The sequence below is a fragment of the Spermophilus citellus genome (genome assembly GCF_964194105.1).
Source record: "Spermophilus citellus genome assembly, chromosome: 17".
Taxonomy (NCBI): Eukaryota; Metazoa; Chordata; class Mammalia; order Rodentia; family Sciuridae; genus Spermophilus; species Spermophilus citellus.
Window position 1 is genome coordinate 38532446 of NC_138199.1, and position 25396 is coordinate 38557841.

Sequence of the window (25396 nt, forward strand, 5' to 3'; positions counted from 1 at the left end):
CTTTTGATTCTGATTCAGTGCGGACAAGTGACAAGGGGGTGGGTGGTCTCCACTCAGTCCCCCATTAGGCCTGTTGTGATGACAAGAATCCATTTCCAGTAGCCAATGTAACAACCCAAGACCATCCTTCATGGAAAAGTTTGTTATGGAGATGGTGTGGGGAACAAGAGACTAGCCCATCCCAGCCCTAGGCCCAAGTAATGCAACTGAGAGTGAAGATTGAATCACATTTTCCAGAGTAAAGACTCACCCTGTCTTTGCATTTCTGTATTCTCCCTTCCCTCAATCTCTCTTCCTTCCCCCATCTCTGCCCCTCTCCTCTCCTGCTCTCTGATTTTCCTAGGAAGTCTTTATGAAGACTAAGTTTAGAGCGTCTCATGGAGTATAAATGTAGAAACATTAAGTACCTGAACAGGTTTTTTAATTAACTTAGCTTTGAGATTAAATATATGCCTCCAGTGTAGATTCAGAATGATTTCTGAAATTGTCCCTGTCCCATTGTTCTTTTCCCGTGAAAGAAAAACTTAAGGGCCCATTTAAACCACTTCCCTACTCTTTGTACATATTTTTCATCATTCTCTACACACAATCTACACACAATCCCCACTGACACACCCAGTGGTAAAACCTTCTGTACCCTCAAATCTTGCACCACATTATTCATATTTCATAAAAACTACAGCTCTACCAGCCATGGTGGTGCATACCTGTAATCCCAGTTACTCAGGGGGCTGAAGCAGGAGAATCATGAGTTCAAGGTGAATCTGGGCAATTTTGTGAGGCCCCATCTCAAAACAAAAATTAAAAGAGCTTCGGATGTAACTCAGGGATAGAGTAGTTGCCTAGCATGTACAAGGCCCTGGGGTTCAAATACCACCAAAAAAAAAGAAAAGAAAACTATAGTTGTATTTTCACAGGACCAGGACTCATGAAAAGTTACCAAAAGTTTCAGATTCCTACTACCTTCCAGACCATTTCCCTCCATATTCACCAAGAGATGCTCTAGAGTAAATAGAGAAACTTCATTTGGTAGATTTGTATGTGCACTGAAATGAGTCTAAATATAGAAGATCCCCTTGTTACCGCCCTGTTGGGGCTATCCAGAATAGGAGTGATTCCAAGGATAGTTTCCCACCATATTTACAGAATAAATACTAAATCCATATTCTCACATTTAGCCCCTAGAAGTTAGATTCCCCCCTGCTGTCTGATTTGCTTCTAGTTTTAGTCCCAGTGATGATGTGGGATTGGAAAATAAACGACTAGCTATAATTTCGACATGCATTGGATTCTGATGTGGCTCATTTTTTATCAGGCTAGGAGGAATACCTGTGGGAGTAGTTGCCGTAGAAACTCGAACAGTAGAACTAAGTATCCCAGCTGATCCTGCAAACCTGGATTCTGAAGCCAAGGTAGGTCACCTAGAGTACATTGTGTGCCTGTGCTTAGATCTTGTTTCCCTTCAGTGCCTGTGGATACAAGGGACAATTTTAAAGGGAAAGGGCAGCAGCAACCTTGAATGATTTTAGACCATCATGTGTTTGTGTGTGTGTGTGTGTGTGTGTGTGTGTGTGTGTGTGTTTCTTTTTGGGGTTTTTTTGTTTTTTTTTTTTTTTGTTTGTTTGTTTTGTTTTGTTTTGTTTTGTTTTTTTTGTATTGGAGACTGAACCCAAGGGTGCTTAATAATTGACCCACATCCCCAGCCCTTTTTGTTTTTTGAGTCAGGGTCTTGCTGAGTTGCTTGGGACTTCACTGAGTTGCCGAGGCTAGCATTGAACTTGCAGTCCTCCTGCCTCAGCCTCCCAAATTGCCAGGATTATCGGTGTGCATTACCATGCCTGACTCATGTGTTCACTTTTTTTTTTTTTTTTTTTTTAAGTGCTGGGGATCGACCTCAGGGCCTTGTATATGCAAGGCAAGCACTCTACCAACTGAGCCATATCCCCAGCCCTCATGTGTTCACTTTTAAGATGACTCTAGATAGACAACAAGCCAAGTTCTATCCCCCAAATGAAATAGGCATTTACATTGTTTTTACTGAAATCAGAAAATGTTCTGATTTTGTTGGAGAGATGCTGTTACAGAAAGGCAACTGAGATAGCACTGAATCTCATCTGTTGTAGATTCTCTGAACACACACATGGAAGAGCTACAATTAGAACTGATAATGCAGTCTGCCCTATCTCCAGGCATGGACACCACAACCCCCCCACTCGCTACCCCTCTTTTTTTTTAACCACTCAGCTGCATCCCCAGTCCATTTTTTAATTATTTTTTATTTTGATATAGGATCTTGTTGAGTTGCTGAGGCCTTGAAATTAGGATCCTCTTGCTTCAACTTCCTGAGTCTCTGTGATTACAGGCATGTGCCATGGTACCCAATTTCAAGTTGCCTTCAAGAAGATTGAATGAGCACTGGGGATGTGGCTCAGTGGTAGAGCAGTTACGTAGCATGCATGAGACCCTGGGTTCCATTACCAGATCTGCCTTAAAAAAATAAATAAATAACAGAATATGAATGAGGGTTGGTTCCTAGGCCTATATTCTCTCATTAGTAATAGTTAGGTTTCCCCCTTTTTTCTAAGGAACACTCAAAAAGAAGAATATTTAAAAGGTCCAGGATCCTTTCTTTTTCTCTTCAAAAGTGGTCTTGGGGGTATACTGCTATCAGTTCCCCTCCTGTATTGTGGGAGTTCTTCTCTTCTTACTTAAGTAAATACTACTGTGTTGATGTTGAGACTGAAGAGATGGTGCATGCCTATAATCCCTGTGACTTGGGAAGCTGAGGCAAGAGGATCTCAAGTTTAAAGGCCAGCCTCAGTAACTTATTGAAGACCTAAGCCACTCAGCGAGACCCTGTCTCAAAAAATAAAAAGGGCTGGGAATGTGGCTCAGTGGTTGAACACCCCTGGGTTCAATCTATAATACACCCCCATCCCCCAAAAAAATGATCTTGATAAACTAGTTTTCTTTTTTTTTTTTTTTAAGAGAGAGAGAGAGAATTTTTTTTTAATATTTATTTTTTAGTTTTCGGCGGACACAACATCCTTGTTTTATATGTGGTGCTGAGGATCGAACCTGGGCCGCACACATGCCAGGCAAGCGCGCTACCACTTGAGCCACATCCCCAGCCCCGATAAACTAGTTTTCATTTAGTTTGATTGAATTTTCAGGTTTGTTTGTTTTGCAGTGCTGAGTTTGAATCCAGGACCTTGCACGTGTGTTCTACCTCTGAGCTATATTCCCAGCATCCCCATTTTTTATTTTATTTTGAGACAGGGTCTCACTCAATTGCCAAGGCTAGCCTCGAATTTGTGATCTTGTTGCCTCATCCCTCCAAATACCTGGAATTACAGTCATATGCCACCCCATTCAGCTTGACTTTTCATTTTTTAATACATAAAATCTTGTTCACCTTGGAGAAGTTCTCCTTTAAGCTGTGTTATTAATTTTTTTTAAGTTGTCAATGAATCTTTTGTTTATTTATTTATATGTGGTGCTGAGGATCAAACCCAGGGCCTCACACATTCCAGGCAAGTGCTCTACCACTGAGCTACAACCCCAGCCCTGTGTTGTTAATTTTATCTTCTTTTTTGACTTTCCCCAATAGATAATTCAGCAAGCTGGCCAGGTTTGGTTCCCAGACTCTGCGTTTAAGACCTATCAGGCTATCAAGGACTTCAACCGCGAAGGGCTGCCCTTGATGGTCTTTGCCAACTGGAGAGGCTTCTCTGGTGGAATGAAAGGTGACTAACTTGGTTGTGGGCTAGAGGGACAACACTGATTACTGGATACCACGTGACATGGGGAGGGAGTAGATCCTGCAGATTCTGGGGGTATGATGACAGCCCATCACCCTAGGCTTTTGGTGGATTATGCTACTCTAAGATTCCTTCTGAATTGCAATTCAAATGGAAAAATGTGGTATGTTTTATTATTCCTTACCAAATTACAGAATAATCTGTTAGTTACGAAGGTGGGCTACTGTTGTAGATTTTGCTTTCATAGGTAGATATTGTACCGTTCTGATGGTCCTAGAAAGTAGGATTGTACTTGTCCCTGTCCCTCTTTCTGGGCATGTTCTTCATTCATATTACTTTCTAATGTTGTATACTGACTAAGATAGATACTGAAATTAGCACAAACTAGAAGAAAATGAACAAATTCTGTACCAGAGGCTGTTCTTTGTGGTAATTTGTGATACATTTTATTATTATCCACCAACAGCCCTGGGCCAGTGGCTCTAGCAGATTAGACCATTATTATAAAGGCTCTACTCTGTGCTATGGGAATTGCTTAGTGATTAGGAAGTCCATATCACCATTAAATGAGAAACCTCCAATGAGCAAAGCTACTATGGACAGTACATGGAGGGCCAAAGAAAACACTCCACCTCTTATAGTGGTAAAGTGTCCTCTCCAATGCAGAGATCCATGGCCAGGCTAAGGGCAGACTCTATATACATCTGGAGGCTGAGAGAGTATGCTGATGGGTACAAATCTCATTCATCTCAAGATTCAGAAATAGTAGAAGGATTAGGAGAATGGGAGGAAGGAGCTGACACACCTAGGGAAGTTCCCCTTTTATAGATCATCAGCCATGTGGTTAGAGGTATTTATCATTTTCCCAGTGATTTTCCCTTGCCTGGCTAGGAAAGAGCCCTGTATGATCAGGCTTGCCTCGTAAAATGTAGACTAGGTTAATTTTTGTTTGGTTGATTTTAATTTGAAAAAATTCTTATTTGCTAGAGAACTACCACATTTTGTGTTTTTGTGCTTTTCTTGGGGGAGATTTGACTATACATATAAATTGTGTACTTTTTTAAACTGTGAAGGTGAATTATTTTTTGACCAAGATAATAAATCAGTGGAAATACTGTGAGACATTGAGAGTGTAGGTTAAACAAGTCAATCCTACATATCTTTACTGAGTTTCTGAGTGCAAGGAACTATGTCAACCACCTCAGAGCTAACAAAAATAAGTAAGAAACAGATATTACCTCACGAAGTCAGGAAAAATGTCCTGGGCAGAATGGCAAAGTGATAACTATAAACACAATAGCAGGGTGTTCAAAAGGGGATAATATCATGTGGAAGCCAGTGGGAGGGAGACCTAACACCCCTTTCATTGCTGTATTTGAGGTTCACATAGTGTCAGATTTCACTCCAACTCCACTTCCTTGACTGTAAGATGTATGTTAAGCCCTGACCGGGAAGCAGTGCCGAAAATGTCTTGATGAGTCAGCCTGGAGATGATATGCTAACTAGAGTTCAGAGTTCAAAAGTTTCAGAAGTGTCACTTCTAGGAAAAGTTTCAACTCTGCTACATCTTTTGGCTCAGGCCCAGATTGGCTGCTAGCCCTGTGACAATAAGAACAACAATAATTAAGTTCACTGAGTGGGGCTGGAGTTGTGGCTCAGAGGTAGAGCACTCGCCTAGCATGCATGGGGCACAATCATCACAACCAGCACTGCTAAGGGGTAACTTATATTGTTATCCATGTTTTACATAAATTGGGATGGAGGGTAAGTGAATTTCCCAAGATGGTTTAGCTAAACAGTGACACTTGGGAGAGTAATATAGTGATGTAATATTGTAGACTGACTTCTTAAAACTCAGTTGGCTGATCTGCAAGCCCAGAACCAGAACCAGATCCTAGAACATTCTGGAGAAAGTTATGACCCACCTGCTTCCCCCTTCCTTTGGGGATATCCTTGATTATTGTGAAAAGAAATTTCAAGAGCTCAGAAATATTATATTTTATTATGGTAAAATATATATTGCATAATATTTATCAATTTACCATTTGTAAGTATGCAGTTCAGTAGCATTAAATACATTCACAAGATTGTGTAACCAGCATTAGTATATCCTAAACTTTTTAATCATCCCCAACTTACACTCTGTACCTGTTAAATAACAAGTGCCTCTTCCCTTTTCTTTCCTGCCCTTGGTCAGAAATGAGTTCTTGGCTTAACATAGAGCAGGACCAGTTTTGTCTTCTGAATTTTGGTACTAATGAGTCTGTTTACACATCACATAAGACAGATAAGCTTTAGGGAAGATAGAGATCTATGTGGAAGTAGGAGGGGGAGAACAGCACAGTTCATATTTACATACAGGTCAGGATGTTTCCTGCATATTATCTCATGTAAAGGGACCTAAACTGAGAGCCTCTTGTCATTCTCCACATCCCTTGGGGAGATGTTTGCAGTTTTGGTTTCAATACTGGCTAGGGATTATGCAGGGAGGGAAAATAAACAATTATGCCATCCCTCAGTGCACACAAACACACAGCCAGGAGCCGACTGCACTGTGGGTAAAATGACTCCAAAATTGTGTGTAATGAGTAGGAAAAGATTAGAGACAGCTCTTGCTATGCTGAAAATTGACATTAGTGGAGGGGAAAAAAAAAAAACTCTTTACTAGTCGGCCTAGGAGGTCTAATTCGAGCAGTAAAAATATAAATAAATAAATAAAAGCTTGTCAAGATGGTATTGGTGCTTTTTTTTCCAATGAGCTCTATCTGGCTGGAAGGCTATTCAGCATAATGCAAAATTAAATTATAAAAACTGGCTGAATATTTAGATGGAAGAGCCATTTGGAAGCAGTTTATTTAGACGAACCGGCAATGACCCACAACAGGGAGACATCAAGCGTGAAATTTACTAGAAATTAGCACCAGGGTCCCAGCCTCAGCATGAATAGCTTGATAGGATGCAAATCCCAGTGATATTAAGCCGCCTCACTGCTGGTGCTACAGGGTCACTCTCAGTTGGCTTTTCATGTTATACTTATTATTTTTTTCCTGGGACAGGTTATAAATAACAATAAAAAAACACATTTATTGAAAACTTTAACTGGAATGAAGTCTATTTTAAAGTCTCTGATTATTTGGATGTTGAAATACAGTGTCTGCTGGCCATAATGAACTCGTGAGAGACATTATGTATATTCAGCTTGTGTATGCCTAATGTTTACCTTCAGCTTCTAACAGATAATCTTGCCCAAACCAACAAGATCTATTCTATTCCAGTTTTGAGAGTGTGGGGCACTGTGGAAGCATTTTCAGTCACTCTGCTTCCTTGTTGGTACATGTGGCTGCCACAGTTTATCCATGTTGTGTAACAATGAAAGCCTTAGGCAGGTTTGGTGCCTGGATGCTGAGAACATGCTCCAAAGGGTATTTGTGATCACCATTCATGCAGATGTGCTTTATTTACCCAGAATGCTAGAAAACTCTAAGCTCCTGCCTCTCTGGTGAAGAACCTATCAATATATTCCATTCCAGTTGCATTTCTCAGGGCCTGAGAACTGACAACATATGCATAGCTTTGAAATTCCCTAGATTGATTTCTAGTGTAAACCCTTGGGGATCCCCTCCCCTGCTACTCTTGACTGTGTCTTCACTCTGTCTGTTAAATAGGAAGGGATTTTAGACAATTTTATGTCAGATTGTTGCCAAGTATTTCAACCTGCCTTTCAAAATATGTGGTTTGGGATACCTGGAGTCCAGTGTAAGCATATTGATTTGTAGAGTTTGTTTATGTTTGTTTATATTTTAATAGCCTGCTTTATGTTGATGCAGGTGTTGATGTTTGCATTGTGGGTCTGTTGGTGTTCCAGGTGAGATCAACCTGGTACTCTTTTCCTAACAATAAGAACCTGAGTAAAAATTAGGTAGTAGAACCAGAAAGACCTGAGTTTCAGTCTTCTCTCTGCCACATAACTCTTATTTAACTAAGCTTCCATTTACTCACCTATAATTTGGATATATAAATTAGATGATGTTCTTATGACTGAATGATTCATATGTGTATGTGCCGTCATGATCCCTGGTACACAGTAAGCTAGCTATGATGTCAAAAAAGAGGAACCAAAATCATTACACACAAATGAAAAATATACACACACTCAACTTTATTCTAAACTATTTCCATATAGCATGAAATCAACTGGGTTTCTTTATTTTTTTTTAATTAAGTGAATAAGCCTGTAATCCCAGCTACTCAGGAGGCTAAGGCAGGAAGATCTCAAATTGGGGGCCAGTCTGGGCTAGCTAGTGAAATCCTATCTCAATTTAAAAAAAAAAAAAAAAGGCAGTGAGGGGGAAAGGAAAATAAATTTTAAGAAAAGTCTTCCCCTTTTAGGAGTTAGATCTGTTCAACACAATACAGAGATAAATTTTAGTATAGATATGTTTTTTGGTACTGGGGATTGAACCTGGTACACTTAGTTACTGAGCTACATCCCCAGCTCTTTTTCCTTTTTTGAAATAGGATCACACTCAGTTGTTTGGGCCTCCCCAAATTGTTGAGGCTGGCCCTTTGAATTTATAATCCTCCTGTCTCAGCCTCTCAAGTTACTGGGATTAGAGGCATGTGCCACCATGCCAGCTAGATATGTTTTTAACAAATATAAATGAATAAAGAGTCTGGAAGCTTTGTCTTCATTTACTTGTAACTTTTTTTTCTTCCTTTTGCAGGTAGAATGACTTTTTGTGCAATCTTCTTCTATTATTTTGTTTTCACCTTTTATCTACACCTTCCATTTCTTCTCTGCACAATACTGACAAGGGCCACTCCTTTCTGTTACTTGTTCTGAAACTGTACTCTTGGCAGCACTGAAAAATGTACTGCTAATTAGACAATTATTTTATTATGTAGCACTGGTTGAAATATCCACTAAAGAATTAATTTAGTTAAAATAATTTGAACTGAGCAATTATTTTCATAACCACAGAATTAGCGTAAAGCGCTTAAAGTCCTTTATTCCCTGCTCTTCATACAGCAGTTGTATAATTAGCAGTAAATTTTTTTGGTCTTTACTTTCCTCCCAAAGGAATAAATGTCTTTGCTCTGATCATATATACAGAGTATATAACCATACACATTCCATGTAGAGTAGGGTATGTTTCCTGGGCAACTTGAAATTTCCGGAGCCTTTACAACCCAGATTGGGGCAATGGAGAAAGGCATGTGCCATGGAGTGGACTGTGCGCATTGATAGTTTGTATACAGAGTCATTTTTACTTTGGGGAAGGTGGCGGTTTAATTTGCCAGTAACTACAATGAAAGCAATTTCTATTTGGCTTGCTCTTAACTTCCTGAAAAATGCTTCTTTGCCTTGGATTTCCAGAATTGATTTATTCCAAATTGAGATCCTCTCTTTGATAGGAAAGTTTGAATTCAGTTAAACCTGTTATTTGGTGTTTAGAAAAGATCCATTGTGGCTCTACTGAAATACCCATTAAACACCTGGAATCATAAACCTAAGATTTTAGCAATACTTTAGGGAACTGGGAAATGGATAGTGGTCCATAAAAAAGTTGGGAAATAAGCCAGACATAGTGGCACGTCTGTAATCCCAGCTATTCGGTAAACCGAGGCAGGAGGATCACAAGTATTCTTTAGCAGAATGAAGAGTTAACTAGGCACTTTATGTGGCTGTGTGATATTTTCTATACATTTATATTTAATTTTCTCTCACTGATATGCTATAAAAATTCAACTATTAAAGAATTAATTTGTTTTTCTTTCTTGTTACATTTTTTCCAAAGTATGTTATATGCTTATTCATTCCCTTATTCATTCAGCAGATACTTATTGAGCACTAACTGTGTTTTAGGCACTGGGTATGATACTGGGGATACAAAGATGAAAAATAGTTTTCAAAGATAAATTTTTGAAGGATCCATTTCCACTAGCTGCACATTTTAAGAGCTCATCGTATGCTAAGAATCATGAGAGGAATTGAAAAGAGCTAGAATAGTTCCTTCCTTCAGAAAACTTAATGTAGTGGGAGAGATCACATATTGACATGAAAAATACTCAACGTTTGTAGAGCAAGTATGAATTAATGTGGTGAAACCTGAGAACAGAAATTCAGGGATGATGTAAAATGGATATGCTGTCTGGAGGGCTTGCACACTGTCTTATGAAAAACAGTACAATTCTCTCTTATACTTTGGAGGATCCTCCAGAGTCTTGAGTGGGAAACAGGGAAAGAAACCAATCCCGTTAGTCTTTAAGGTGGCCACACAGGACATGAGGTGTCTGAAACCTGTCACCTTCAGCAGTGAGCAGCCTCTCTTGGAGACACAGTGTGCAGTAACAATTTTTTTTTCTGCACATACCATGGTGTGAACAATGTTTGGCAGCACTACTTTGGGGAAGATAAGTTTCATGATTTCTAATTTGTCTCATTCTCTGCAGATATGTACGATCAAGTGCTGAAGTTTGGTGCTTACATCGTGGACAGCTTGCGGGAGTGCTCCCAACCTGTGATGGTTTACATTCCTCCCCAGGCCGAGCTGCGGGGTGGCTCTTGGGTTGTGATTGACCCCACCATCAACCCCCGGCACATGGAGATGTATGCTGACCGAGAAAGCAGGTAGCGTGCCTTCCTGATTTCTATTCACTTTCTCTCGGGATCCTCTAGCTGTTGGCTTCCTCCTGAAGAAAATTATAACCAAGGAAACTTCATTGAATCTGTCCATTCCCAAAGGACTCCAAGGACAGAAAAACAGGCTTTCTAAATAGTGTTTGCTGGCATGAGAAGGAAACCAGGCTAGAGTCAGGCTTTCTCAGTATAATTCCCCCATCCCAGATTCTTTTATTTAGTCCTCCCTTCCAGAACCTCCAAACTCAGAGAAATTTCTCCTCCCACTTGTTATTCAGATGTGCCTACTCACCGTCTCTTTTTTAGGTGTGTGGCAGAGGGGACTTAGAGTGAGTTGACATGCAAAGACTGGCCTGTAAATCTGAAGTTCTAGGGGTTGACGATCACGAAACAGAGCAGTCTTCACACTTCCTGGGCTGTTTCTTATTATCTGTTGAATGAGCTGGCTGGTCACTGATGTGCACCACAGCACCCTCATCTATGATTCCAAACCAAAGCTTCTTCATTCCTTTGGAGCCTATTACTCTGCTCTAGCATTCCAGAAGGCTGGAGAACACAGTATTTGTAGCACCCAAAAAACTTCAAGAGAGAAGCCCAAGTTTGTTGAGAGGTAGTTCCTGAAACTATTTAAGTAAAACAGATCAAACCCAGCATCCTTTCATAATGTGTTCTCAACCCTTTCTTAAGGAGGTGAATTCCACAGCCCATCTCCTTTACATTTTCTATGTGCATTATTACATCCAATCATTTTATTAGAGCATCTCTTATTCCCTTTTTCTAAAAAATTCAGCCTTCTAATTCAAAAGCTGTTTAGGAAAATACCAGTAGTTTTATCATCAAATCCTTAGGCTAGTGTTCTACATTGAGGGGTTTATTTTTACAGCCTAAGCTAGGCCCTAATCAGATCTCAGATCAGAGATAGTTGTTCTTCAGATTCTGGAGAGTCCAATCCTTTCACTTGCCAGGTTTAGGCAAGTCTCTTAACTTCCTGTACTATAGTTTTCTCACCTGTAAAAGGCGAATAATAGCAACATCTTATATCACAGTGGATGTTCCCTAAGCAAAATATTGTGAGGATTTTAGATAAGCACTTAGAACTATGCCATGCGCATAGTAGGCATCGGCTCTAATTTTTTATAAAATACTAAAATCTCTTTTTTAAAGGTGTTTAGAACAAAGTTACTGGTGATAGAACACCGTTAGTATTCCCACTGGTATTCACTAAAAGCAACCCTGAGACCTTTCACTTTGCACATTCTCTTAGCAGTGGGAAGAATGTTTTACCTACTGCTTTGCCTGGCCTACTGTCTGATCCAAGTCCTACTAGCAGACTGACAGCTGTGGTGTAGGGTGATCAACATCAACCCCTCACTTATTCAGCCTAAGTACTGGAAGTGGTTGTCCTACCCCTGTGCCTACAGCATCTCCCCACCCCCCACCCTTGAAAATAATGTGATTCCTGTCACCCTTATCAGCTATCATTGGTGGAATCTGTATTCTCCTTTTAAAATGGAAGTCAACTGTCAGCTAATGAGAATTATTTTAATTGCTTTTTTTGCCAGGCCTTCCTCATACCTCACTTAGATACTTCTCTGGTGCTTTCCTTTCTCCCTGGGGTGACTTTTGTGAACCATGGGTGGGCAAAACCATAATGAAGCTATTTCCTGGTCCACAAATTGTAACTGGCCTCATTCTGTTGTGTCTTTCCTTTAAAGTGCCTCTATTTCTGTTTTGTTTTCTTTCTTTCTGATCCAGGGGATCTGTTCTGGAGCCAGAAGGGACAGTAGAAATCAAATTCCGCAAAAAGGATCTGGTGAAAACCATGCGTAGGGTGGACCCAGTCTACATCCGCTTGGCTGAGCGATTGGGTATGTCTGCTTGTCCTCCTGGCAAATCAATGAGCCATTCAGCTGATTTGTAATGAGTGCATTCATAGGCCAGGGGAGGATGCACTGAAGCATTTGATCAAATTCATGATAATCTTTATTTACTGTCCTCTATATGGTAAGAACCCTGGTAGAATGAAATAGTGTGTGTAATAGGAGGGAAAGTGGGTTCTCTAAAAAAAAGCAAAAGTCACACGATTTTTCTTTTCGATATTTTCTCGCAGTTACAAGTAGCCCACCTTTCTAGGACATTCTTACTGAGAATGCCCAGCTAGCTGTTGCTGTTGAGGGCAGGCTAATCAGGCGGAGAATATGTGGGATTTAAATATGTCCTGGTCTGCTTGTCTCTTTGGACAGACTGTCTCTTTTCTGAGGGATGTGAAAGTCAGTGTCATGTATAGAAAAGCTGGAGTCTCTACTTAGGCAATGTTCTGGGGTCATCCTGGGCTAGAGAAATGGAAGTAAAGGTTGTGCACTGTGTGCTTCCAAACAGTGACTGCCATACCTATCACCCCGGGAGTGTCCGCACTTGATGCTTCCAGACATTACTCTGTGTTTGTTTATTTTCAGAGATTTTGGAAGGCACTTGTGACTTCAACAGGACTAAACTGGGAACCCTACGTTGAGTCTAGAGACCAAACGAGTATAAAAAACTGCTTTTCTGCTCAGGTCTCCCATTGTGCCCCTTGCTATGTTAGTAAAGATAATCGCTTAGGGTTCTTTTGTTGGCTATTTGGGTTTGGTTTGGTTTTTCTAAAGGAACAGAAAAAGTATCTTTAAAATATAGTGAATCTCAGTGAATACAAGGAGCAAAAGAGAGATGTTAGCTCATTTTTGTTCCAAAGAGTAATTTAATTGCTAAATACCATTGGTGGACTCCATGTCTCCCCATCTAGGGACAGAAAAAACTGCCATGTTTGCCTATAGTGTGAAGACTGCCTGTCCAGGCAGTTGGAACCCCAAGCCAGGCTGCTTGCCTAACATGGTGACTTGGGTTACAATAAATTCTGTTTCTGCCCCATTGTTTGCCTTTAGGTAACTGCCACCAGTAACTCTAACCTACTGCAGCTTGATCCATTTATGGGAAATGCACACATACAAGAAGAAATTGGCAAAGTTGTTTCGAAAATCTATTGCCACCCAGAATTGTTGAGGTGTTTTTTTTTTCCCCTTTCTTTTCCAAACAGGATAATTACTTCTGACCAACCCCATACACTTTAATTAAAGTAACTGCAGCTCCAGAGCAAGTTACTTACAACTGTACATAGAGAGAGCTCTAAAAGCTTCAGCCACTGATAAGCATCTCACTTAGATGGCTCATAATTGCTCCCAGCATCCAGCGATCGTTGCTGCTGTTTCTACCACTAATTCTGTACAAAGACAGCAGTGCCGCAATCGCAGGACACAGTGAATTACAGAATTTCTTTTCTTTTTTTCTTTCTTTCTTTCTGTTTTTTTTTTTCCTTTTTTTTTTTTTTTCTCCTGGTTTTCTTTCTGGCCAATTTAAAATTTGTCAAAGTCGGTCTTCTTCTGGATCACTGCCCTTTGATATTTCGCGCACTCCATTTGCCACAAACAAGCCGCAGGGCCGCAGTTCATGCTGACTCTAGCAGAAGCAGAGAGAGCTCCATTTATCTTACACTGCCTGCTGAATTCCTACTCATTAACTGGGGGTTCACTGCCTCTTTTTAACCCCCCAATGGCTGTTATCATCCCTTCAGAGTAACTGGGTGGTGGGAAGAGGGATCCTTTCTACATCTGTTTGCAGAACAACTGAACTGTGAGGGGTGTGGGGCTGAAGCTTCCTTCTCTTCAAGTAAAGTGATATTGCTCCCACCTTCACCCAGCACCTCTTAACTTTTGAGGCACACAAAGGGGAGAGGGAGGAGATTCCCAAGTGATGGCCGTTTAATCATTTGTTACAAATCATTTCATTATCAATTTCTTATCGACACTAAAGAAAATCATATTTGTTTAACCTTGACCAAAGTGGTACTCAAGAAGGAATCTGTAGTCTTCGAAAGCGAAGCAGGCTTTGGCCCAGGGCAGCTTGGGAACATGAGCATTGGATATGGAATAGAAATAACTGTGTGCAAGTCTTGGATATGTTGCTAGCAGGAAAATTGTTGAACTTCTCTGAACATCAGTTTCTTCATCTATAAAGTGGGGATAACACTCCCACCTAGCTAATGTGAGGATCAGATGAATGTGCCTTTGCTTTGAATCTCAAAGCATTTTTCAAACATGGAGGTTGGCGTTATTTCTTTTCAATCATAATCAGGAACAGTGATGGCCGCATTGGGTATTAAAAATTCTCTGTGGCTTGGGCCCACATTAAAAAATACAAAAGTGGATCCAACTCTCTGGCATTTGCAGTTTTTGAGGAATCATACACCAAGGTATGTTGATGACAGAGCAGATTAGCACACATGCACCAGAACATACTATGAACCCAGTTCTTTTGGGGTTTGCAGTGATTTTTATTTCCTTTCACGATGCCTGTAACCAAAGACTGTCAAAATGCCTTTTCACAAAGTGGGAGAAAATGACTTTATTTTCCAAATTGGGAAACTGAGGCAAAAGAGGGGTTAAATGAATCTTCCAAGAAATAAAATAAAGGCATATAAAATCCAAGAATAAAATTCTCCTTCCCTATGTTCTGCTCTTCTCACGATTTCCTCAGATTTTACCTCAGCTGAATACTGAGCCTGATCTAAATTAAATGGGGATTCTTTCCCTTTGTGATCTAAAGCCAATTGCACTGAGAAAATCTGATTTAAGGAGAAAGCCTGTAGAAGTGGATTTTATCTTATATTCCTGATCTCTTCCCAAATCAACCTCTACGCTGGGGAGCACTCACAGATCTCTTCGACAAACCAGTACATAACTGATTGTGTTCAAAAACATAATTATGATTTTTTTTCTCTAAGGATAGTGAATAATATTTAATTTCTGAACAGTTATCTTCATTTCTTCCAGAATTTTTATTTACTTATTTGTTTATTTTGGTTCTGCACATTTTATTTTTTTGGCAGGGGGTAGTTATAGATGGACAGTGTGACTTTATTTTATTTGTTTATTTTTATGTGGTGCTGGATCAAACCCAGTGCCTCACACAAGCGCTCTACCACTGAGCTATAGCTCCACCACCTCCTGTACATTTTTTAAAATGACCTTTTGCCATTTTGTGTGCCTGGTTTGGGTAAAAAGGTGGTAAATTACTAGTTTGCAGGTCTGTGATTTTAACAGTGTGAAAGGTCTGTGATTTTAACAGTGTAAAAATAGTGCATACATTGGTTTCTTTTTTTAATATTTATTTTTTACACAATACCTTTATTTTATTTTATTTTATTTTATTTTATTTTGGTGCTGAGGATCAAACCCAGTGCCCCACGCATGCTAGACAAGCGCTGTGCCACTGAGATGCAGCCCCAGCCCCATACATTGGTTTTTGATTGACATTAAAGGGAAGAGTTACTTCAAAAAGACAAGTAAAGAGCGCAACTGGTTCTGACTGGATTCTCAGAATCAGGGCTTGGTAGAGTCATTACAGAGAGGTTACAATCCCACTATTTTGGTTGCCTTAAGGAAATTAAATTCCTTCCTGGAAATAAAGCCCTAGCCCTCCAAGGCCTTTTTGTGTTCTCACTATAATCCTTCTACTGCCTCACAGTGCCCAGAGCAGGGGTATGGCTGTGGAATAGGACTGCTGTGCTAGTCTGGCCTCTCGAGTGCCTGACCTCAGCTCCTCTCCTAGATCTTTACCCTCCTCTTGTGTTCAGAGAGAAATGATAAATCAATTTGGATGGAGAGGAGAGTGGAACAGTTTTAACTTCCCCACTGTCCCTCTCCCTCAATACAGAGAGGACAGGGGCAAAAGAGTCTGTTAGGGGAACCTTGTTCTCCATCATGGACAGCTGGGCAGCCCACCATGCAGTTCCTCAGCTATGGCCACACAGAACCAGCCCTGATGGTGATGCAAGCCACAGCAGTACCAGCTGAGCACTGCTGTTGGCCCTTGTTTGGTCCTTGCCTGGGCGCAGATAGAGTTTGTGGCAGCAGATGGGGACACACATGTCTGTAAAAATCTTCCTTATAGGCCTTCTTTTTAGCAGTTAAGAAAGGACTATTGGGGTTGTGGCTCAGCAGTAGAGCGCTTGCCTAGCATATGTAAGGCCAAAGACTCAGGGGGTTCATCTGAACCATGAATGTTTTTCCATCTCTTGCATCCATATTCAAGGTATAAGTTAAAAAGAGCCATTTTGTTTGGGGCAAAAAGTGGTGCCCTTGCATGGAAAGTTGAGATGAGGACAGAAAGAAGTTCCAATATACATGCCTTGGAAGTGGCCTCTCACCTACTGTGCAGTGTCCTAACTGCCACTGTGGCCTCTGTGGCTAGGAGGCTGATGAAAAACAACGTAAGTTTTCTCATGAGGGTAGATGGGGGATCCTGCCTCCTGCCCTAAGTTGGCAACAGCTGAAAACCCACCTCCTTACTTAAATTCAAAAGCTCTTTTGCTTGAGGTAATTTAGTGTGATGGTGACAACATTTTCTAGGAAGAAGACAGTGTTTTTTGTTTTTTTTTTTTTTTTTTTAAAGAGAGAGGAAAGGGAGAGAGAGAGAGAGAGAGAGAGAATTTATTTATTTATTTATTTTAGTTCTCGGCGGACACAACATCTTTGTTGGTATGTGGTGCTGAGGATCGAACCCGGGCTGCACGCGTGCCAGGCGAGCGCGCTACCACTTGAGCCACATCCCCAGCCCGAAGACAGTGGTCTTTGTAGTTGGATCCCTTAATCTGATTGTATTTATAAAAGCACCTGGGCATGTCCCTTCCAGAAAGCAGTGATTCCCAATTGTGTTAGGCCCCAGACTTGGCAAGCATTTTGTTAGAGTGAACCCAAGTTTCTCCCTGCCTGAAAGCTATCGTCAGAAAATGTCTGAGACCCTATTCCCCACTCAATCTCAACTGACGCAGATACCTGTATTCTTATCTGTCACATTTAGGGAGAGTAAATTAGGGAAGGGAAATAATAAAGATTGTAGAGGCAGTTCTCTTCCAGAATTTAGAGAATCCTGTGCTGTTTCTGAGTTCTTTGTGTGGATATGTTTGTGTGAGGGCACAGGGGTAAGAATGAAGAGGGAGTAATGAATGTTTTTATTTCTAGTTGGAAATCTCTGGGTTTACTGTAATGATTTTTTAAATATGAACAGCAAAGCACTAACAATATTGCAAGGAACTTTAGAGTTAAACATTCCTCAAGAAGATTGCTGTTAAAATCAATATGCAAATACAGTTGTATTTAGATAGGTATGGCCCCCTTTGAAGAAAAGCAGATATATGAAAATGGGATTTAAAAAAACTAGATACATTGGGAGAAATTATTCCCATTACAAAAGGATTATTTGCTTTACCAAAGGATTCACTGCAGGGTTCCTTCTAAATAGCTCCCTTAAGGCATTTAAAACAGGATCTGATTTACGCAGTTTTTCAAGAATGCTTTTGTGTAAAGAAAGGCACACCTGTTATGGATGCAGAAGTAGTTTTGCAGGATTTTTTTTTCACTCTTACTATCTTTGTAGAGAAATTTCTTTCAACATAGAAAATGTGATTACATAGATCTTTTAAACAGCTACTTATGTTTGTACTTTTGAATCTTAATAAGATTCCAGTCTTTTTTTATGTTGATTTTTCAGTCTCAAGGTTGAGGTATGGATGTATGTTTTAATATCTGAGACATTTGGGTGCTTTGTGCAGAAGGTGATCTAACTCTTAGCTCTAGTGTCATATGTATTTAACCAATCAAAGCAAATCGCTTTTTTAAGGGAAAGGTTCAGAAGGGCCCATAAAAGTTAAAATTAGGTTTAAATTTACATAGGCTTCATAGTTTAACTTAAAGAAAAGTTAAGAATGCTTTTAAAAACACTTTAATGTTACTTTTTTTTAATAAAAAAAAATATTTCCCTGTTTGCTAGATTAGGATTGTTGTTACATAAATGAAGAACTGAGCTCAGAGAAGGAAAGATACCTACAAGGTCACCTAGTGCCTTTGGCTGAACTGAGAATTTTAGTCTACCGGTCTGATTTTTATTTTAAGCTTCAAAGGTCTCACCTCCCTTAGATGCTGCTCCCTAGGACAAGGTCTGCTTATATGTAGGTTGGGGTGGCTCCCTCCCCTCCCTCAGTTTCAGGGATGATAAAAACACCTCCTATTGTGGAAATCAGCTACTCCAGGAATTTCTCTCCAGCTTTGACCCCATGGAGGAGATTTGGCTCTGCCTTGTATTCTGACACAAGGCACACCTAACTGGGCTGCTGTGTTTGGGGGACTTGCAGGTCAGTTTAAGAAGTTTTGTTTAAGGAACCTGGGCTCTTAAACCAGACTACCTAGGCCCAAGTCCCAGCTCTACACTTCCTGGCTTCATGGCCTTGGACAAAGTACTTTTTTGTGTTTCAGTTTCCTCATCTATAAGGGTAGTGATCTTTAAGGTTGATGTGAGGATTAAATAAGATGAAAAGTACTAAAGTACCAGCATAGTAATATCTCAGTGTTGACTCCTCATACTTGATCAGCTTCGTGATGGATGCCTCTTCTGTGTTTAGCTCTTTACATTTAAAAAAATTTAATGATAGGTTTTCATTTTGAGTATTTCATGGTGACTTCTTATGTTGATAGGAAAGGATAAGAGCAACCCACCTTTCTTCTCTGGTTTTAGCCTTTGCCTGAAGTAGGATTCTAGGGAAGAATGGCTTTTCCTCTCTGTAGCATATTCTTACACACATGTGCGCGCGCATGCACACACACACACACACACACACACAGGCATACACACCGACTTGGTTTCCTAAAAACCCTGAGGCCCTGCAATCTGGCTGGAAAAGAAAGAAAACCATTCCAAGATATTTAATTGTACAGGGAGCTTACAGGATTGATCGAGAGCTTAGCTTTTTACAATAGTCCAGTGAATAAGAAATGCTCCTGACAAACGATCAATGATAGGATAATCACTCTTTATCCCCCTCCTCATTCTTACCTTCTTTCTTTCAGGAGAACAGGGTTCAGAAGTCAAAAATCTTTATAGACGCCGCTTTTAAATTAAGCAGAAAATAGACATTGACATATTTGTTAATCTCCCCTAAATCATTACCGGGGCTGGCTGCTTTGCTGTACAAGGAGAGAGGGGCTCTCAGTGCGCAACACAAGGGTATAACTAGCTAGCTGAAGAGCAGCCTTTTGTTTTTAGAAAACAAAATTTTAAAAAACCATTTTTCCCCTAAAATAAAGCACACAAATTCTTGGCTTTCTTATATACATTTTAAAACACATACATTTTCTACTTCTGTCTTTGCTTTATTTTCCTGAGGTAGGTCTTCAGTTGTGATCAGAGGCATCTCTGAAAGAAAGAAACAAGGTAGCCTTTGGGAAATGCTCTGTGGTCTTCCTACTTTCAAGAGGGCCAGAGCAGGCTGGGGGAATGGCTCAGTGGCAGAGCGCTTGCCTAGCATGTGTGAGTCACTGTGTTCGATTCTCAGCACTGCATATATATAAATAAATAAATAAACAAAATGAAGGTCTATCAACAACTAAAAAAATAATAGTAAAGTGGGCCAGAGCATTAGAGGTATTTGTTATTCTTTCAAAGTTTTTATATAGTTTGTTGTTATTGTTGTTGTTATTATTATTATTGCAGTACTGGGGATTGAACCCAGGGGTACTTTACCGCATACTCCCAGTCCTTTTAAGTCAGGGTCTCACTAAGTTGCTGAGAGCCTCACTAAATTACTGAGGCTGGTCTTGAACTTGCAACTCTCCTATCTCAGCCTCCCAAGTCACTGAGATTATAGGCATGTGGCACATGTCTTTGGGAGTCACTGTACATTTCAGTGCCTCCATTTTCTTGCTTGTAAAATAGATAACCCATAAGATTGGGTTCTTATCAGGATCATAGATGACATGTGTAGCAACATGGAAAATGCTTAGTTATGTTGAGATGTCTGGCTTGATGACAGTGTTAACAGGTGACCAGACCTAGGTCTGAATTGTGTGTTGTAACTAATGAGATATATGTGTTCCTGAAAGATTTGAATGCAGTACAGAAAACACTCAATAAATGGTGCTATGTCTAATCTACATACATATATATGTGCCTTTAAGCTCAGTGTCAATTGTTTATGCAGAGTGAGAATGCTGAAAAGGCTTGAAACTCCCTGTTTCACCATGACCCTCATACTGCCATCTCTTGGCCCCCAGCAAGGCTGCTGTTGTATTAATTATTAATCTGCAGTAATAAGAGAAGCTACTTAAGTCTAAGGCCTGCATAGAGCATTGCATCTGACCTACCAAGTGGGTGGGAATTATTGGAGATATTGTCCTGGCCTCCTTTATGGAATGGGATTAAGATGGAGAGTCAGCTTTATCAGACAGGAGTCTGGCCAGCATCATTAAGCCTTTTCTGAAATGGAAAGGGTGCTACTCCTGCAGTGCTGTTCTTCCACCTCAAGTGAGCAAGTAGAGATCGTGATATGATGTTGAAAAACTTTAGGGGCAAACTTCATTTGAGTCCTGGCTCTGTCACTTCTCGCTTTGTGACCTTGGCAGGTTGCATAAATTCTCAGTGCCTGTTTTTTCACCTGTAAGATGGGGACAATGAGAATGCCAATCTCGTAAAATTATTGTGACAATTAAATGAGCCAACAGATTTAAAGCATGTACAATGTTGTCTAGTACCCTGCAAATATATATTTTTTTTAAGTGCTGAGGATTGAACCTGGGGCCTTACATATGCCAGACAGATGCTCTACCACTGAGCCACATCCTCAGCTCTTTAACTTTGATTATTGATTTTCTGCATTAGATAGCTAGGAACTGCCCCTCTCCCCAAGCTTTGCTGATTTTTTAGAACTTTTCATTTGATACAATTTCATAAGTGACAAGAATAATACAGAGCAACTTCTGGTGTCTTTCTCAAATCCACCTATTTTTAACATCTTGCCCCATTCACTTTATCACTTGTGCATGCTCATGAGCATGTGCATGTGTTCACTCCCACTTGCCACACACATTTTTTTGAAACATTAAAGAATAATCTGTAGACCTCATGCTCCTTTATCCATAAGTATTTAGTGTGTGTTTCTAAGAACACAACTTTCTCTTACATTGCTGTAATGCATTTATCAAAATCAGGAACTATGAACATTGATACCATACTATTATCTAATCCATGATTCATATTAAAATTTTACCAGCTTTCCCAATAATATCCTTTATAGCTTTCTCTTTGGGCCTAAAATCAAATCCCAAACTACACATTACAGTTCATTGTCATGAATTTTTAGTCTCCTTTAAACTGGAATAATTCTTCAACCTTTGTCTTTCATGATCTTAACATTAAAGCGTGCAGGCCACTTTTTGAGGCATGCCCCTTAGTTTGTGTTTGTCTTATATTTCTTCATGGTTTGGTTCAGATTCTGTATTTTGGGCAGGAATATTGGAGAAATGCTATTCTGTTCTTCCTAGCACACTGCATCAGGAGGCACACGATGCCAGTATGTCCTGTTATTGATGATGGTGACAAATTACTTTTAAGATTGTATTCATTAGGTTAATTCACTGTAAAGTTACCATTTCCCCTTTTGTTTTATTTATCTTTTTTCGATTTTTTAATTTGTTTTAAGTAGTTATTAATGATAGTAGATTGCATTTATGCACTTTGATATATCATACATAGATGGGAGTGTACATCTTGTAGAATCACATTGGTCATGCAGTCACATATATACATAAAGTAATAATGCCTGTTTCGTTCTACTATCCTTCCTATCCCCACATCTTCTCTCCTCCTTTCACTTCCCTCTACCTAATCTAAGGTAACTCCATTCTTCTCTAGTGCTCCCCACCATTGAGAATTAGCATTTGCATATTAGAGAAACATTTGGCCTTTGTTTTTTGGGATTGGTTTATTTCACTTAGTATGATATTCTCCAACTCCATCCATTTACTGACAAATGCCATAATTTCATTCTTCTTTAAAGCTGAGTAATATTCCATTGAATGTATATACCACATTTTCTTTATCCATTCGTCTATTGAAGGACACCTAGGTTGGTTCCATAGATTAGCTATTGTGAATTGAGCTGCTATAAACATTGACATGACTGCATTACTGTAGTATGCTGACATTAAGTCCTTTGGGTATAAATCGAGGAGTAGAATAGATGGGTCAAATGGTGGTTCCATTCCAAGTTTTCTGAGGAATCTCCATACTGCTTTCCATATGTACCCATTTGCAGTCCCACCAGCAATGTGTGAGTGTACCTTTTCCCCCACATCCTCACCAACATTTATTGTTGCCTGTGTTCTTGATGATTACCATTCTGACTGGAATGAGATGAAATCTTAATATAGTTTTGATTTGCATTTCTCTAATTGCCAGAGATGTTGAACACTTTTTCATACATTTGTTGATTGAGTGTATTTCTTCTTCTATGAAGTGTCTGTTCAGTTCCTTAGCCCATGTATTTTTTTTTTTTTTTTTTTTTTTTTGCAGGGGGTGGTGGGTGGGAATACTGGGGATTGAACCTATGTTTGTTTGTTTGTTTCACTAAGTTGCTTAGGCCCTCTCTAAATTGCTTAGGATCTCATTGCTGAGGCTAGCCTCAAACTTGCAATCCTCCTGTCTTAGCCTCCCGAGTTACTGAAATTACAGGCATGCACCACTCTCCCAGCCCATTTTCCTTTTCTTAATAAGTGATTTGTAAAAAGATACTTTAAGACTTTATGAAGACTCTGTTCCTCATCAAACTTCCCCTCACTAGTTTTAGTATCCATTGATGAGTCTTAGCAGAATCAATTATAATGATGGTTATAAAGTGGTAATTTTCTAATTTCATCATTCCTTCTGTTTTAATTATTATTATACTGAAAGGGAGAGCATTCCTCTTCCTTTCTCCACCATTTAATTATTTATATGAAGATTCTTACTTCATAGATATTCTCACAATTATTATTATTTTAGTGTTCAAACCATCTGAGTTAACCAGCAGAACATATTCAAACTGGCATCTGCATCCCTCCTACATTTCTCAACCAACTGCTTCCTTGCTTTTTGTCACATGTTCTGGGCTCATCTTATATTTTTCCTGCTGCAGCCCTGTAATCAGCCATTTCTCCAATGAGATCTTGGTTCTTCTCAGTGGAGAAGGAAACACATTTGCTTCTCTATCAGGGGTATTCTAACTAAGAAAGTCTCATCTCAGAAGACACCTGTCACCCACTTCCAGTCAGTTCTCCGGGCAGGGCCACACTGGAATGAATGGTCCATGGTGTCAACCCATGGTGTGGAGTTCAGTGTGGTCATTCTATTTACCTGTTTTTAAAGGAAGGCTTTTGAAGTATCCATTGTGTGAAAGCTGAAGAAAAGATACTTTTCTGGCACCCTTCAATCCTTCATCACAGTTTTTGTTTTGTTTTGTTTTGTTTTTTGGTAGTGGTACTAGGAATTGAATCCAGGGCCTTGTGCATGCGAGGCAAACACTCTACCAACTGAGCTATATCCCCAGCCCCCCTTTGATAGTTTTAAAATACTAATGGGTTTTTAAAAGGGGAGAGGAGGGGGAATTGAGCATCCAAAAAATTCATAAAAAGAAGCTATAAGTACATCCCTGTTCTGTTAGCGCCGTTCATGTAGAATACTTATGGCGCACTCAGCGGCCCAAGGCTGTTTATGGCTTATGATTCATGGTGGCATTAAAAACAAGGCCTGTTCTGAAACAGGCATGCTTGCAATAGACCTTTCTCTTCTGCATCACATCACCTGTGCTCATGTAGTTGTCAGCTTTTGTGACAAAGCACATCAGGTTGTCCCCAACACCAGGGCCTGTCACCTATTGCTCCTTCAGCTAGACTTACTCCTCCTTACTAGGCAGGCAGCTAAATTTTCAGTATTGATTGCAAATACCATTCTGAAAGTAATTAGGAAGAAAAGTCCAACATAGCAACACCTCTACTAGGACACTATTGATTGGAGGGGGTGGTCTCCTTGTTATAAGGAATTCTAGTCTCCTCTCTGTTAAGTGAGGGGACTATGGATTTATATGCTCAGTAATCCAACTGGGGTTTGTGAACTGCCTTTTTGTTTTTTCCTCTTCCTTCTTTTTTAACCCAAGAACTAATGTCTTTGTCACTCTGGTCAGGGGTTGCCTCAGTCAGTAGCAGTCTAGGTGGGAGGCCAGAGGCTAATCCACTGAACTGACCCAAGACACACGGATCTGGCTCTAATTAGATTGGATTTTATTAATTTGAGGTTAAGCATTTCCAAACCTAAGATTAGAAACTGTAGGATGCTGTAGCTTACAACTTCAGCAGTTATTCAGGTACATACCAGTGTGGACATGGGAAAACTAGAGCTGCTAGTTTATGCTCTGAACACTGAGAGAGCTGTCCTGTCACACCCCACAGTCAGAATAGTCTGTCTGCTCTGACACTGGTCAGCAAGGATAGGGGAGGTGTCAGAGTGCCGGTCGTGGCCTGTGGGGGATGGAGGGGTCTGGCTGCTAGTCAGCGAGCTGATGAGAGGTGAAGGCCTCTTTGTGGTTGTTTGCACCTGCTCAGAGAGAGGCCTGGGAACCAGGCTGCCATCACTGCTTTCATACTTGTGACCTCCAAAGAAAAAAAGGTGGCATTTGGGCTTCCTGTGGCAAAGTAAAGACAGGGCAGGCATCTTATAGAGTCATGTTATACAGCAAAGAGGTCATGAAGACAATGGAGAGCCAGGTCCCAGAGGGAAGAAGGCAGGGTGATGTTGAGCTTCCGAGGACTGCGGCTGCTTCTGTGCAGATTCCTGATCACCACAGAGTGTGACAGGCAGTTTTCTCTAATTGCAGGCACCCCCGAGCTAAGCCCAGCTGAGCGGAAGGAGCTGGAAAACAAGCTGAAGGAGCGGGAAGAATTCCTGATTCCCATTTACCACCAGGTAGCCGTGCAGTTTGCTGACTTGCACGACACACCAGGCCGGATGCAGGAGAAGGGTGTTATTAACGTAAGTATAATGGTTGCCACTTCTCCCTACTTGTCAAAGACCCACAAGTGAGTGTGCCATGCTCCCAGGC

At 40.3% G+C, this 25396-nt stretch overlaps 1 protein-coding gene across 11 annotated transcripts in view; it reads left to right on the forward strand.

Moving 5' to 3' along the window:
* The window catches only part of ACACA (acetyl-CoA carboxylase alpha), a 276021-nt gene that overhangs the window by 237560 nt on the left and 13065 nt on the right, over nucleotides 1-25396 (forward strand). For all 11 annotated transcript variants that reach the window (XM_081270861.1, XM_081270866.1, XM_081270865.1 and 8 more), the window contains 5 exons: nucleotides 1316-1412; nucleotides 3611-3746; nucleotides 10215-10392; nucleotides 12157-12269; nucleotides 25172-25326. In XM_081270861.1, the coding sequence (XP_081126987.1) occupies nucleotides 1316-1412; nucleotides 3611-3746; nucleotides 10215-10392; nucleotides 12157-12269; nucleotides 25172-25326 (679 nt within the window). The remainder of the gene's footprint in view (nucleotides 1-1315; nucleotides 1413-3610; nucleotides 3747-10214; nucleotides 10393-12156; nucleotides 12270-25171; nucleotides 25327-25396) is intronic.